We start from the raw sequence: 15,000 nt of genomic DNA on the forward strand, positions 1-15,000 counted from the left end.
CATATATCTTTTATTTTCATTCTCTTTATATGGCAATTTGCTATTGCTGATATATTTGGGCTTGTAATCACATTTTCTTTCTCTTTATATGGTGAATTTGAACATATTACTGTATCTTAAACCATGAATATGTAGGATAGGCATTCATAAGCGTTATAGCTTCAGCCTATTCCTTTTGATCACCTCAAACAGTGCTACTGTTCTGTTATGCTTTTGTGGACATAAGACTTGTATAAATGTATGGTTGCTGGTACTTACTACAGTGAGTTGATTAATAAACTAAACTAAACTAAAACTACCGTAAACTAAAATCTTGACTGAAATGGATTATAATCGCAGATGATACCTCTGCAATTATTACAAAAGACCAGAGGTACCCAGGTAATACTTGTCACAATGAGGGTTTATGTTTTAGATTGTAATTGTAGAAAAGAAAAGATGAGTGTACATTTTCTAATCGTCTATATTGTTTTAGCCATTTTTGCGTTTCAGTGAGTGGGCGGAGGCATGCGGACAAGTGGCTAAATATGTTTTTTTAGACAATAAACCGGCGATTTCTTTAGTACTATTTACAGTAACACTACTACTAGCCCCCATAAGTCACATCTGTCCATGAAAGATTGCGGCGCACAGTAATGGCAGCAACTACTATTATTGCCATAACTGTTTGTAGTAGAGTGTTTACCTCCCACTTCCCACTCTTAATTAAGATGTATCACAATCTTTCATGGGCAGATGTTTACATTTTTGAATTATATTACAGAAATTACACACAATATTAATATGATTCTTTAGTCTCTGTATATATAAATATACACCAAATTAGTGTTGTTGTTGCTGCTGCTGTTGTAACGTATCAGCACTATTTTCTTCTTGCATAATAGTCAAGATTTGGGGTACGGTTTCCTGAAAACTGCTTATAGTGATTGAAATTGACATAGACCCGAAATAACAAATAAATAGGCCTGAGTTGATAACATATATCAATGAACACACAGTGAGGTCAGAGTCAGGGGATAATTAAGAGAAGCAGTAAGCAGGCCAGGTGAAACACTGGCAGAAAGATTTTGTCTTGTGGGGACAGAATTGGAGCACTCGACATTTTCACTAGCAAAAAAAAAAAAATACAACAAATGTGTGAATAGTGAATAGCGTGTGGAAAATCTGTATGTTCTGCAAATCTGTGCCATATTTGCGCAATGCACAGGTGTGAAGACTTGAACAGTGGGACTAAAGAGAGAGAGAGAGAGAGAGAGAGAGAGAGAGAGAGAGAGAGAGAGAGAGAGAGAGAGAGAGAGAGAGAGAGAGAGATAGCAGGGTTTGAGAGAGAGATAGCAGGGTTTGAGAGAGAGAGAGATAGAGAGAGGTTTGACAGAATCCCAAACCAAGGGTGCCAGACAGACAGAGAGACACACACACACACACACACACACACACACACACACACACACACACACACACACACACACACACACACACACTCAGCGTGAGACAGACAGACAGAGGGAGGAGGCGAGCGGACGAGAGCATGAGAGAAAGCCAGAGAGTGAGACTGAATGCAGAGAGCATTGCAGAGAGTGAGGGGATCCATCTGAGTTAATCTGGAATCGTTTGCCTCAGCCAAGCAAGGAAACGAGAGCAGCAAGGCAGAACCAGCCCAGTCCACAGCTGCCAATATCACTGCTGACAGAGTGGGAACAAGGGCCAGAGCGCTAAAGAGAGGAGGAGTAGCAGGGGCGTCACAAGGAGGTGGGGAGTGGGACTGAGTCACTATAGGGCCCAAGGTGGAGGGGCCTTTGTTATTTTATATACTTTAGCTATTGAAAAATAGCAGATATAGAAGCTCACAGCACGTGCTGCGAGATTGTAGATCTGCTGTTTTCTGTCGTGAAAATGTGTGCAAATCTTGTATGTATTTTTTTAAGCGAACATTTGTAACTCAAATTTTCTGGAGGGGACCCTGGAACTAGATATTTTGAGATGGGGGTCCGTGGCCAAATACATATCATTTTGGGGGTCCTTCACATTAAAAGGTACATATAGAAACATAGGTTTTTCAAAAAACCTATGTCTATATTCAAAGACAAATGTTCAAGATTTTTCAAAAATAGCAGATCTACAAGCTCGCAGCGCGGCACTCGGTGCCGCGCTGTGAGCTTGTATATCTGCTATTTTTCAGTAGTTATAAAGCACAAAATAATTGAAGTGAACCCTCGTACCCAGGGCCCTGAATTTGGTGCGACGCCCCTGAGGAGAAGGAACGACGAAGCCATGCCCGATCAAACCTAACCGATTTCCCCTCACACTGTGCCAGAGCCATCGCTCCACATAACATGTCACTGAGGTGCCACTAAAACCAGTCTGGCGCCAAAGAAACGCCCCGGTGCTTCCTCCTGATCTAATGTTTAACGAGATTATCACCTTAGTACAGCATGTAACAACTCAATTCAAGCCAATGAGGACAGCCTTTGGCCACCTCTGCTTAGCAACGTGACTCAGTTCCAGGAAATAAGCCGTTGATATAATACAGGTGTCAAAATAACAATTTCAATTTTGCTGGATAGAAAGGGATTGGGCCGTGCCAACGCCCCCCAGGGCAGCATAAATTGGAAGGCATCTTTCAGGCGTCATATGATGCTTTGGCTTTATTTTCTGGCGGGCTGCTTGCCCAATCTTCTCCCATCCTATATGCATAAAATTATGAGTCATGCTAACTCAGTCATTTTTTATTTCATTTTATCCTCTGGCCTTGTGAACTCTCATCACCGCCTACACAGCTAACTTCACATCAAGCAGCAATATCTGGGTCAACAACACATATACTTTTTTCATCTTTATTTTACTTTAGATAGCAAAGGTTAGTGAGGACAGGAAGCTAACACTAGAGAGGGGGAAGATGTGCAACACATGGCTCTGGCTAGAATAAAAAGTCTGTTCACTGGCTCATGCTCCAAAAGTTTAAAAAAAAAAATTCTTCCACCATCACATGTGACATTCCGAGACCTTTATCCGACTTCTGGCACTTTAGAGAGGATGTGCAGTGTGCTTTTTTCATTCATTTAACTGGCTAGAATCAAACCAGAGACGTTGCAACCATATGGTCGGTGCGCATCCCGCTCACCCACCATTGTGCCTCACAACATGCATTAATGTTCCAGATGTTAATCTTATCTCTCTTCAAGCCTCTTCATGCATGGCGCGTTTGTCTGAACACCGTCCTGTAGTCTCTGAACCCCACCTGTACCCCTTCAACCCCTCCTGTTCCCCTCAACCCCACCTGTTCCCCACTGAACCCCACCTGTTCCCCACTGAACCCCACCTGTTCCCCACTTAACCCCACCTGTTCCCCTCAACCCCACCTGTTCCCCTCAACCCCACCTGTTCCCTCAACCCCACCTGTTCCCCACTGAACCCCACCTGTTCCCCTCAACCCCACCTGTTCCCCACTGAACCCCACCTGTTCCCCACTGAACCCCACGTGTTCCCCACTGAACCCCACCTGTTCCCCACTTAACCCCACCTGTTCCCCACTGAACCCCACCTGTTCCCCTCAACCCCACCTGTTCCCCTCAACCCCACCTGTCCCCCCTGAATCCCACAGATTCCCCCTGAATCTAGGCTCAGTGTAGCCTGACAGCGTATCGCGGGTTCGAGTCCCGATCGCGACGGCCTTTGCATTCATCAGCGTCGGCACTGAAAGACCTGCAAAAAACACTCTCCCGCTGCATGTCACTCCCCAGCTCTCTCCCAATTCCCTGTCAGCATACTGTATCTTTATCAAAGGAATAAAAGCAAAAAAATGTATAATAATTCCTTGAATCCTTCTCGTTTCCCTGCATAATCCTCCTGAATCTTGCAATCTTACCATCTACCAGCATGACGGATGACTGGCTGCAAACCCAATGGGGCCAATTCCGATCGATTCCAATGCACTAGTAATTCAAGCGTGCCCTTGAGTTGGCTGAAAGATAGCATTCAACGACTCCCCTTCAATCACTGCAGTGGCTGGAACTGTGAAGTAGTTCAGAGCAAAGCCAGGCCCGGCGAGTGGGCGTTTGGATGTTTGTATTAGCAAAGACCTGACCGCTTCTCCGCGAAACAGTTGTGCAGGTCAGGGCAGCGTGAACTCCCCCAGCAAGCTTGTGCAAAGAACGGCTCAATGGACGTATTGTTGTAACAGTTTTCTGTGTTCTGGCTGATGTGCCTATTCTACAGTATGTGCCTTTCAGTTTTTTGCAGTTAATAACTATAAAATAGTAGTATTATCTGAAAAACTTTTGGTTTATTTTAGGGATGCCCCGATCAGGGTTTTTTTGCTCCCGATCCGATACCGATCAAATATTATTGCTTCCGATTCGATCCCGATCTTTCCCGATCCGATCTTTTGGCAAGGCATTAAGAAGAAAAAAAAATTCTATTCATTCTATCACTTGGTTCTCAACCTTTTCAGGCCGTGACCCCCAAAATAATCATATTTTAACTGGGGACCCCCGACCCTGAAGAGTTGAGGAAGTATATTTTGTATAACACGGTTCTATTGTGAAAATAGCAGATCTACATGCTCACAACGCCTCGCAACGCGAGGAGTTGTGAGCATGTAGATCGGCTATTTTCACAATTTCTGGCTTTAATATTTGACAATTTGGCCAATGTTTAATTTGTCATTTTAGAGGTATTAAAAAGTCCTTAATTTTTCACTTTCGAAATGTGCAGATACCCTCTATACACTTAAACTTTATGTTGATTTGTTTACTGTTGAGAGAGAAAACAATGTTGCACATTATGTTAATCATCTGGGGACCCCCCCAAAATAATTTGAGGACCCCCCTGGGGGTCCCGACCCACAGGTTGAGAACCACTGAGCTAGTTGACAGTGCAGAGAGACATAATTGCCTTCCTTTGATCCATTAGCAAGGGGCCAATTACTACTTATTGGCATCAGCTGCCAGCTGTACACAGAGTCTGACACAATCACCTTCCCCAGTGCTCTGTCTGTCTCATTTCTCCAAAAGCCCTTGAATATGATTGAAAATGATTAAGGATTACTGTGATTATGGTAAGCTTACATTTCATATCGCATTCACCTTACCTGTAACTTTCAGTACTCCCAGAAAATATTTTTTTGAAAAAAAAAAAAAAAAAAAAAAAATCGTTTTTTTTCCCCCCGATCTCCGATCTTATAAAAACGGCCATATCGGCGGCCGATCCGATCACGTGATCGGGATCGGGCAACACTAGTTTATTTAGAAAAGCCACCATAGTTCTTCTTCTTCTTCCTTGTATCATCGTCCTTGATGACTGATTGGCTGGCGACATTTTATTTCACAAGAATTCTTGTTACTTAGGGGAGGCCGTGAGGTGGCTGTCGTCTTCTCCCCCTTGCTGACGTCGGCCTAGGCAGGGTTTGAACCACTAAACCTCCGCATGAAGGGCATCTGCACTATCCACTGCGCCAACGTCGCGCCCTCCATAGTTGAAAATTAATCATGATTTACACATTATGCTAGTGGTTCTCAAAGCAGGGTTAGTAAATCGGAGGTTAGTAAATTTACGTCTGTAAATCGGAATGTGTACAAATGGAAACAAGATTCATTTGCTTTCAAATTGTACTGTGAGTTGTGGGGGTCTGAGGCCAAATGCGTACCAAAGGGGGGGGGTCCTTGGAATTAAAAAGGTTTGAGAACCACTGCATAATGCAACGCTATGATGGAATGGGAAAAGCGTAACAACGTTGACTCTCAAAGCACTCTCTCTGCGAGCATGTGCAAATAATGCTGCCGTTCTTTTCATGCTCCGTGTGTAGCAATTACAGCAGATGTAATTGTAGTGTCTCACCTTGATGAGGTCGCCCAGGAGTATGTTGGCCTCGGCGTAGGCCTTCTTCACTTGCTTGAACTTGTTTCCGAGGCCCATGCTGTGCGCCTGGGGGAGAAGACAGAGATGGAATGAGAAATGAAGAAAGGTGGGAAACAGATGAATAAACTTGTTATCTCAACCGAGCCCTGTGGGCAAACTCAGATGCATCATCATCTGGGCTTCACGATTGACAGCGACAGAATGTGCCTCGCTATCTGCTATGCTGCTTGTGACGCCGTTGCTACTGGGACTCGAAAGTAATTCCGATGTTTTTCCGCTCATGCATAACAGTCTGCAGAATGATTAAAAATGTATTGTATGTAAAATGGGTTAAATATTTGCATCTGCGCCTCTCATATTCATATACTGTATACTACAGTGCGCATATACAAATCTTGTATAGATACAGACAGACAGACAGACAGACAGATATAGTTGTACTGTACACACATACACAGTATATAGCTCACTACAACAGCTGTTGTGTTGCTTGCATGTAAGCAACGCCTTTCCACTGCGACCTACCATAATTTGTTTGTCATGTGGTCTGCTTGTTAAGCAGCCAGCTGATTTAAGAGCTCACACCTTCAGTAGATGACAAGAGTTGTGTACGCTTGCACAGTGTTTTCTTTCTTTTACACCGCCCCGTGGATGCAGTTGCTTCCGAATAGTCCTTGACAAGTTCCGGAGCACAACTGTGTGTACAATACAAGTGTAGGTGCACCGTGCAGAGACTCAAGCGTGCACCATATGTGCCACATCGTGTTAGCAAAAGTGCAAATAAGCCCTTGAGGTAAAAAAAATGTGTTCTGCGATTTCCAAAGCCGTGCCTCCGCTGCACAAGTCATCCTTTTCACCCTATCGCGCCGTATTCTCACGTTTACCCCAGCTACAGCTGCGGGCTACACGCCAACACGTTGACATTGATGTTTACACAAAGGAAAACGATGGCAGTATCACATGCAGAAAACATTGGCCCAATGAAAAATACAGAGCATCTTTGAGGATAAGAAGAAGAAGAAAAAGAAGTGACAGATTTCCTCTTGGGTGGTAATGGTATACGCAACTTTGACAATGTATGCCATGGATCTAGAGACATTAATGTAAGCCCAAGAGGGTTGTCACACAGGCGTGAGGTTTCTACGGCACAACAACTCACAGCTTGAAGCCTGCCACCAATAATCCTTTAATCTCTAGGTTGGACGCTTTGTTTAGTTGATCACAGAAGCGATTGTAAAACTATTAAGTTGTTGTTGTTTTTCTTCCGCATGTCTTACTCTGTCTGCTTTGACCCAATACACAGAATCGTCAAATCGCCACCTCGCCAGGCTATGAAACTTCATATTAGATCTATATTTCAACATAATTTTGCATTTTGGTGGGTTGGCATGAGCCACTCGGCTCTACTTATGCACACCTTTAGGCTGCCCTTGTTAGTCGTGTCTCTCATCCAAGTTCTCTTGTTATGCAAATAGGCTTTGTTCAGACCGCAGGCAAGTCCAATTTGTTTCTGAAATAATGATCGTTAGGACTGACTGTCTACACTGTGATCTGCATGTGATCAGAACGCATGTGGCGTATGTTCACACATCATCAACCTGTCTGCACTGGTTGCTGTGGTAACAACATACAGTAGGCGCGAGTAATAATGATTAATTTGTACTATGACGGTGTCACTTAACGTAGTGGTTCTCAATGTGGGGTCAAAAATCTGAGGAATCAGAATTGGGCTTCCAGTATGAACATGGCCTTAACCACTTGAACCCCAGCATCCATATTCTGGGGGGGAACATTAGTCAAAATAGTAGATCTACAAGCTCACAATGTGTCGCGTTGCAACGCAATGTGAGCATGTAGATCTGATATTTTTCCTGAAGAGATTTGGTGTAGAAACGGTCCAGAGTTAACCCGGTGCCATTTATCAAGTCTAGAGAGTTAAAGTGGTTAAATCTCCCTACTATACCTCACTATGTAACTGTTTTTAACATAATAGTTTTCTACTATGGTCTTATTTTGTTGTTTCTGTGTTTCATATCTGTATACTGTATATCTTAATTGTTGATTTGAGTGTGTGCTGTGTATATAATCTCAACAGCAAATCCTCATTTCCCTCATGGCAAATGAGGGTAAGCATCAATGCTCTTTTAGAGCAGTGGTTCTCAACCTGTGGGTCGGGGTCCCCAAATTATTTATGAGGGTATCTGTATCTGTCTAAAATGACAAATTAAACATTGGCCAAATTGTCAAATATTAGAGGCAGAAATTGTGCCTCTAACGCGTTGTGAAAATAACGCGTTGTGAGCATGTACATCTGCTACTTTCACAATAGAACCGTCTTATACAAAATGCCTCGACTCTTAGTGCTCGTCCCCCCAGTGAAAAATATGATTACTTTGGAGGTCACGACCTGAAAAGGTTGAGAACCACTATTTTAGAGAATGAAAATAAAGGTTTCAATCCAAAGTTGTCAGTAGCAGTAACAGTGTTATAATGTACCTGGAAGTGCAGGTTTGTGTACTGTCCACCGGGGATCTCGTTCTCATAGACGTCAGCGTTGCCAGACTTCATGGTGGCGGTGCAGTCGAAGGGAGCATACAGGCCTCTGGCCACCTCCCAGTACTCACTGTAGTCGTAAACGTTGTTCAGGTCCACGCCTGCAACACAGCGCACAGACAGAGAGAACAGGTTATCAAATATGATGGAACGAACAGCAATTCTCTCAGACACACCGTTATGTGTGTGTGTGCGTGCGTGCGTGCGTGCGTGCGTGTGTGAATGGATTACTGAATTTACATTTAATTGTCATGTCTTGTCCATCAGGCTACATCACTTACACGATTATAAGACCCGAAACATGATTATACAAAATTACATTCACTTAACCGAAAGATGTATGACAGGCACAATTTGCACGCACGCACGCACGCACGCAAGCACGCACGCACGCACGCACGCACGCACGCACAAACGCCTCCAGGAAGTGCACTGTACACAGGACTGGAGCTCGCCATGGCTAAAGTGGTGCAATTGTGAATTGTGATGAATTGTGAGAAGCGGAACGATGTGAATGGAGCTAGGTCACTCAGAGTTAAAGATAGTTTTCTTGAGAGTTTTTGCTTTATTTTGCTTTTTGGAGACAGCAGAGAGACAGGAAACACAGGTGTCCAGCTGGAATTTCTTCGGGAACATTTGTGATTATTTGTTCAGACACTCTCTGGTTGTCTACTGGCTAATTCAGGATGGTACAAGGATGTTATTTTTATTCAGAGACCACCCATATCCTCAAAATGCTCTCCTGTGTCTGACTTAAAGTTGTACCATGTAACTTTTTTTATAAAACAAATCTTAAAATTGTCCTAACTGTTAAATCGCTAAAGTTTTAGAACACCCACTCCGTTATTTTCAGCTTCTGAAGCCTTCTCTTTATATGTTTTCTATGATCCTGGCCGTGGACCGGATTTCGCGCAAAATTGACGTAATCTGCATCATCTGTATACGTTGTGTATACGTTGCCCAATCACATCGCCGATCATGCACACATGGTACACTACCGGCCAATCACAGCGCATCTTGAAGTGGGGTCGCCATATTTGTAGTCGCCCGTGTGTCTCTTTACTCAAAAGGTAATCTCGCCTAGCAGGCAGGGTGAAGTAGTCCGTTTCTCCGGAATGCCTGAACGCACAGGAACCAGGGACCCCTCCAAAGATAGCTCTCGGCGTTGTGGAGGCAGACGCGGGGGTGTGAAGGTACGAAAAACGGGCGAAAGACGCGAACGCGACCGCGGTTTGCTATATGGCTACTGACCACTAGTTGAGAATCTTACACAGTATAGCTTTAAGGTATAGGGCAGCAGCAACTTTTTTCTTAGTGATTGATTGCTTATTCGATTAAACAAATAATCTTAAAGCATTTCTTTATATATTTTTCATTTTTGTTATACTATCAATGAATCAACACAAAACGTAATATTTTTTTTTTTTTAAATAATTGACTAAATGAGTTGTACTCGTTGTACAACATTGTCGCACAAAATTAGTGAAAATAGCTGATCTACAAGCTTGTAGATAATGCAATGACATGGCTAAAAGCTTGGTGCCGGCCACATAATGGGGAAAACAAGACTCAAACACGCCACAGCCTGTGTAAAATAACAACATCAACATCATCATCAATTACTACAATAATAATGGCAAAGTATTCCATTAGTTACAGTGAAGGGAAGACTTGCAATGCTGACTCCATTAAGACCAGCTCAGCAGAACAGAGATACTTCAAGTCTCTGTGACAGTAATGTTGTCATAATGATGTGGATGTATACGCTACATAAAAAACACCTCCTCCAGAGGAGTTCAACTCCATGCAATAGCTGGCTGACTGAGTGTTAAGCACAGCTGCAAATTGAAAAACCAACGGAACATTACTACTGGGTCGTTATGGCTCACTCAGCAACATCTAGAGAAAAAAAGAAGAAGAAGAATAAAACATGACAGTGGACTGATACAAAAATGTACAACGCCACTACACCAGAATGTATGCACAGTAGGCCTACTGTGTTTACATACAGTACATGTGTAAGATGAAAAACTTAGAAATGCACCCTAAATGGGAACTATTTTAATGACTAAAATGTTATTTTAAACAATCTGCATGGCTATTATAGCCTTGAGAACGGTTCCTATAAGCCATGTGGCCCATAGGAGCCTATCTCCCGTTTCCTTAGCGTGAGGAAACAATGATGCACCAAGCACTGTAAAGTTTAAACTCCTGGGCATAATGCTAGTATGTCGCATGCAGGGAATGATCCCCAATACAACACTTGATGCTGGCTGCTGAGTGCCAAGCAGCGAGGCATTTGGTATGATTTTAATTGTAGTATTTGGCAGGGCCGACTGCTAGCATAAGAAGTCTGGCAGTGGTTCTCAACCTTTTCAGGCCGCGACCCCCAAAATAATCATATTTTAACTGGGGACCCCCTCACCCTGACGAGCACTAAGAGTTGAGGCATTACATTTTGTATAACACGGTTCTATTGTGAAAATAGCAGATCTACATGCTTGCGTTGCGAGGCGTTGTGAGCATGTACTGTAGATCGGCTTTTTTCACAATCTAGCACAAGCTTTTTTCTGCCTCTAATATTTGACAATTTGACCAATGTTTAATTTGTCATTTTAGAGGTATTAAAGTCATTAAATTATCACTTTAGAAATGTGCATATACCCTCTATACACTTAAAACGTATGTTGGTTTGTTCACTGTTGAATGAGAAAACAATGTTGCACATTAAGTTAATCGTCTGGGGACCCCCTAAAATAATTTGGTGACCCCCCTGGGCGTCCTGACCCACAGGTTGAGAACCACTGACTTAGGGCCACAACCACTGAGTGGTTGCCACATGATCTTTTTGTATATCAACACATTTCTGTATTGCATATGCATTTACAGAACCATGTTAAACTCTGGAATACACTGACTTGCTTATAGAATAACTGCACGAAGCCTATATTTAAACACCTATAAAAGCTCCTACTCCTAGTACTCCTAGGCGAAGTCACCTGCAGGAGCCTGTCATCATAGTCACGGAAATGGTTCTGGCTAATTGAGAAACTTGTGAACATTCCCACCTCAAAGGGTCACACTTGGCATTTCTTTCTAACTGTGACGTCTGCTACATGTTCAGCCATCTCTGGAGATGGCAGATCAGCTATATTAATAATGTGTAATGAAGATGTCTGCTCCAACACCTTCCTGGCACCAGACAGATGGAACCAGCGTTGAGGAGCTAACTTATTTCACTACAAAATCCTGCTAACCACCTACAAGGCACTCAATAACCTGGCTCCCTCCTACCTTTCTGATCTCATCGACCCCTACATCCCCACACGATCCCTCAGGTCCAGTGAAGCCAACCTCCTGGAGGTCTGCACAGCCAAGTACCGCACCTGGGGGGACAGGGCTTTCTCCGTCTCTGCCCCCACCCTTTGAAACGCTCTCCCCAACCACCTCAGAAGCGCTCCCTCCCTCCCCTCATTCAAAGCTTCACTCAAAACCCACCTCTTCAGGATTGCATATCCCAGCTGAGGTCTGTCAAATTATGCCTCCCTAGTACTTGACCTACGTTTAACTCTTTTGTATTTGTATTTGTTGTTTTTAAAGTTTTATCCTAATAAAGTTGTTGTTTCTTTCTGTTGTAAAGCGCTTTGGGTATTTAGAAAAGCGCTATATAAATCCAAGCTATTATTATTATTATAGGCACGTACATCGGGCGTCACTGACTTGGCCCAGAAGAGGAACAGACATGTCTCGTCTGACACACTCTACAATGTTTTCTGCAGGAGCAGGAAGAAGGTTCATGCTCTCAGGCAATCAAGAAGTATGATCATCTGTTCTGCAATGGTACTTGAATGTTCACAAGATTCTCACATAGCCTGAACACTTACTGTGAATATGACACAATGATTGAAAGGCACTTCAAATGAGGTTAAATATGTCCCTAGTGGTGACAGGTGAGAATCATCAGTCTGGTCAGTATCATTTGTATGCTATGGTATAGTGCATGCGTGGGTTATTTTTTTGGTGCATGTGCTCTAGACTGTGTTCTCACATAGTATACTTTAAGTTGCCTTTTATCTGTATCACAAAGAAAACACATTTCTTTCCCAATGTTTTAAAGAAAGGATTTGACACGTATTTTGTATTATTTTATGATGTATCATTTCACCACTTTGAGGTTGAGACTCAGTGGTGTTTAAACAGATGGCACATGTGGTTGGACACTTTATTATAGTCACTTTGAACATTGTTGCCATTTACCTCTGCCCATCGGGATAGGGAGACATCGGGCATAACACTAACAGATCGCAGATTTATATTCTGCCCTGCGTTCCAATCTAGCCCGCATGACAACAATTCAGCGGTGGCCATCTTGGGCGCACGGAGAAGAACGGTGCGGTACATGCTTCCATTTTAAATGCACTGTGCCTGGCTAACGAGTGGACGAGGCAGATGGGCACGCCTACAGTAATGTGACAAACTCAGACTGTGATGTTCTTTAACTAAACGACTGGGGAACATTTTTTTCCTCTACGGTAAGTAGTAACTACTTCAAAATGTTGTTTGTGCACTTTCACTGTGATGTTGTTGGGAAATGACACCACTATGAATGTAATGTGAAATTAATGTGCACGGTTCTTCTTTTTTTGTTCCCGCGCACATGTTGCAAGTCTGCCAAGCCAGTCGGTAATTAGGTCCATTTTCCCCCCGGTGCTTGAAAATTGCACAAATCATCATTTTCCTGGATGCTTTTCACAGGAGATGGAACCATGAATGACAAGCTGAGCTCTTATGTGAAATTAAACCCTCTGAAATCCAGACGTGACAGCGTCGGAGCCCAGGCATTCAAACAAGCACTCAGCTGTGTCTTCAGACAAACAACACCAAATCCACACTTGCACTACGGCTTGCCTTGAATTGGTTTGTTTGTTTGAATTATCTTCACTGCCAATACCAATGGAATGCGATATATAATTTAACTTACTGATCAACACAGAGAAAACGGATCTTTTCTCTTGTGAGACCAAAGACCCCAATTTCAGGAGTGGAACACCACAACAGTGATAGAATCAGCATATGTTTCAGTCAAACCCTCCACACACACACACACACAAACACTTCAATACGGCTGTCGGTAGTGCCTTAAATGGAACACTCAACACTTAGGCTTGAATAACTAAATAAAAGCAGTTCGGCCTGTTGAAGTGATGCATTTTTTTTTTGCCCTTCAACATTTCAAGCTGTTCAAAAAAGCTGTGAAAGTTGGTTCTGAACATGCCAACAAACTGTCACAGAATCTCAACACCATTACCCTGAATATTATCAGGAATCGTTTAAACTAGTTGCCTTGTTCTCCTGCTATACCACCAACGCCCTTCCGCAAGCCTTAAAGGAGAGAAAATCCCTAGCCTCCTTCAAAATTGTTATGAATAGTCACCTTCAGGCAGCTGCTACCCGTGACTTGTAAATAGACTAAGCCCCCATGCTCCCCCCCCCCCTTTTTTCTGCCTTTGTATTCGATGTTATGCTTTTTCTCCTTTTGAAATTGATGTTATCCTAGATAAAGTACTATGTTCTATGTGTGTGGTTCCTGTGGAAATAAGCCGTAGTGCTTTCTAGGATCTCCTTTTAGTTGACCTTGTACCAGTGATTTGTACTGTCATGAAACTACTTTTTTCTATTGCAAACGTCAAATAAATTCTTCAATCTTCAATCAATTCAATACAATCACCTTCTTGTAACAACCTTGGGACTATTTGAAAACTTTTGAAGACTGTTTTTCATTTAGACGTTAGCCAGTTTCTACTAATCATGTAGGCTTAATAAGAAATAAAACCAAACAATCCCTAGAGTGTCTATGACAGTATGGTACAAATTGCACCTTGTCCATTGTCATCACGTATTAAAATATCTCATCAGTTATACGTGTGATATATGGACGGTTTGATGAGCCTCATTAGGGATTTATACGCCGCATAAAACGAGCAGCGAGAGTCATTACGCGACACAGAGGTATTTTACATGTTTATTGTTCACGCGTGGACCAGCGCTGCTAAACGCTCCGTGACCGTCAATTAATGTATCGATCAATCAATCAGCCGCAGACTCGCTCTCTCACTCGCACAGCCATCAATACCAGTCACTAGTGATACTACATCACTTTAATGCAAGGCGCACATGTGCGGGCACAGACGGCTCGCATGCACGCGCGCACGCATGCGCACGCACACTTCTAGATCAGTTTTCTGATGAACTGCACTATGTTGCCAGTGTTGGAAAAAGTACTCAAATGTTTTACTTAACACTTATGTAGCCATGATTTTTTCTCTTCAATGGGCCACGTTGCCATGGTTACCATAGACTTCCATGTAATTGCGCAATTGTGTAAAAAGTGCACGCCCATGCCTAGATGATGCACCACGTGTGTGCAGGCTGTTCACAGCTTTCAAACAAAAAAATCCGCTTGGAAATCCGTTCAGGCATTCATGATTTATGAGCCATTATGTTTTCTTCAGATGTAAACAAACATGGCTGCCATGTTTGAAAGAATGGGTTGGTATGGGGGTTAAACATGCAATTTCGCGATCGCGATCA

General features: G+C 43.0%; 1 protein-coding gene across 1 annotated transcript in view; it reads right to left on the reverse strand.

The window, feature by feature from the left end:
* Positions 1-15,000, reverse strand: part of LOC308297681 (pyruvate carboxylase, mitochondrial-like) — a 550,569-nt gene that overhangs the window by 49,699 nt on the left and 485,870 nt on the right. Inside the window, exons 20-21 of the mRNA XM_080741213.1 lie at positions 8,353-8,510; positions 5,836-5,922 (exon numbers count right to left, since the gene is read on the reverse strand). Of these exons, the coding sequence (XP_080597339.1) occupies positions 5,836-5,922; positions 8,353-8,510 (245 nt within the window). The remainder of the gene's footprint in view (positions 1-5,835; positions 5,923-8,352; positions 8,511-15,000) is intronic.

Source organism: Nannobrachium achirus, assembly GCF_963921795.1.
Source record: "Nannobrachium achirus genome assembly, chromosome: 14".
NCBI classification, from domain to species: Eukaryota; Metazoa; Chordata; class Actinopteri; order Myctophiformes; family Myctophidae; genus Nannobrachium; species Nannobrachium achirus.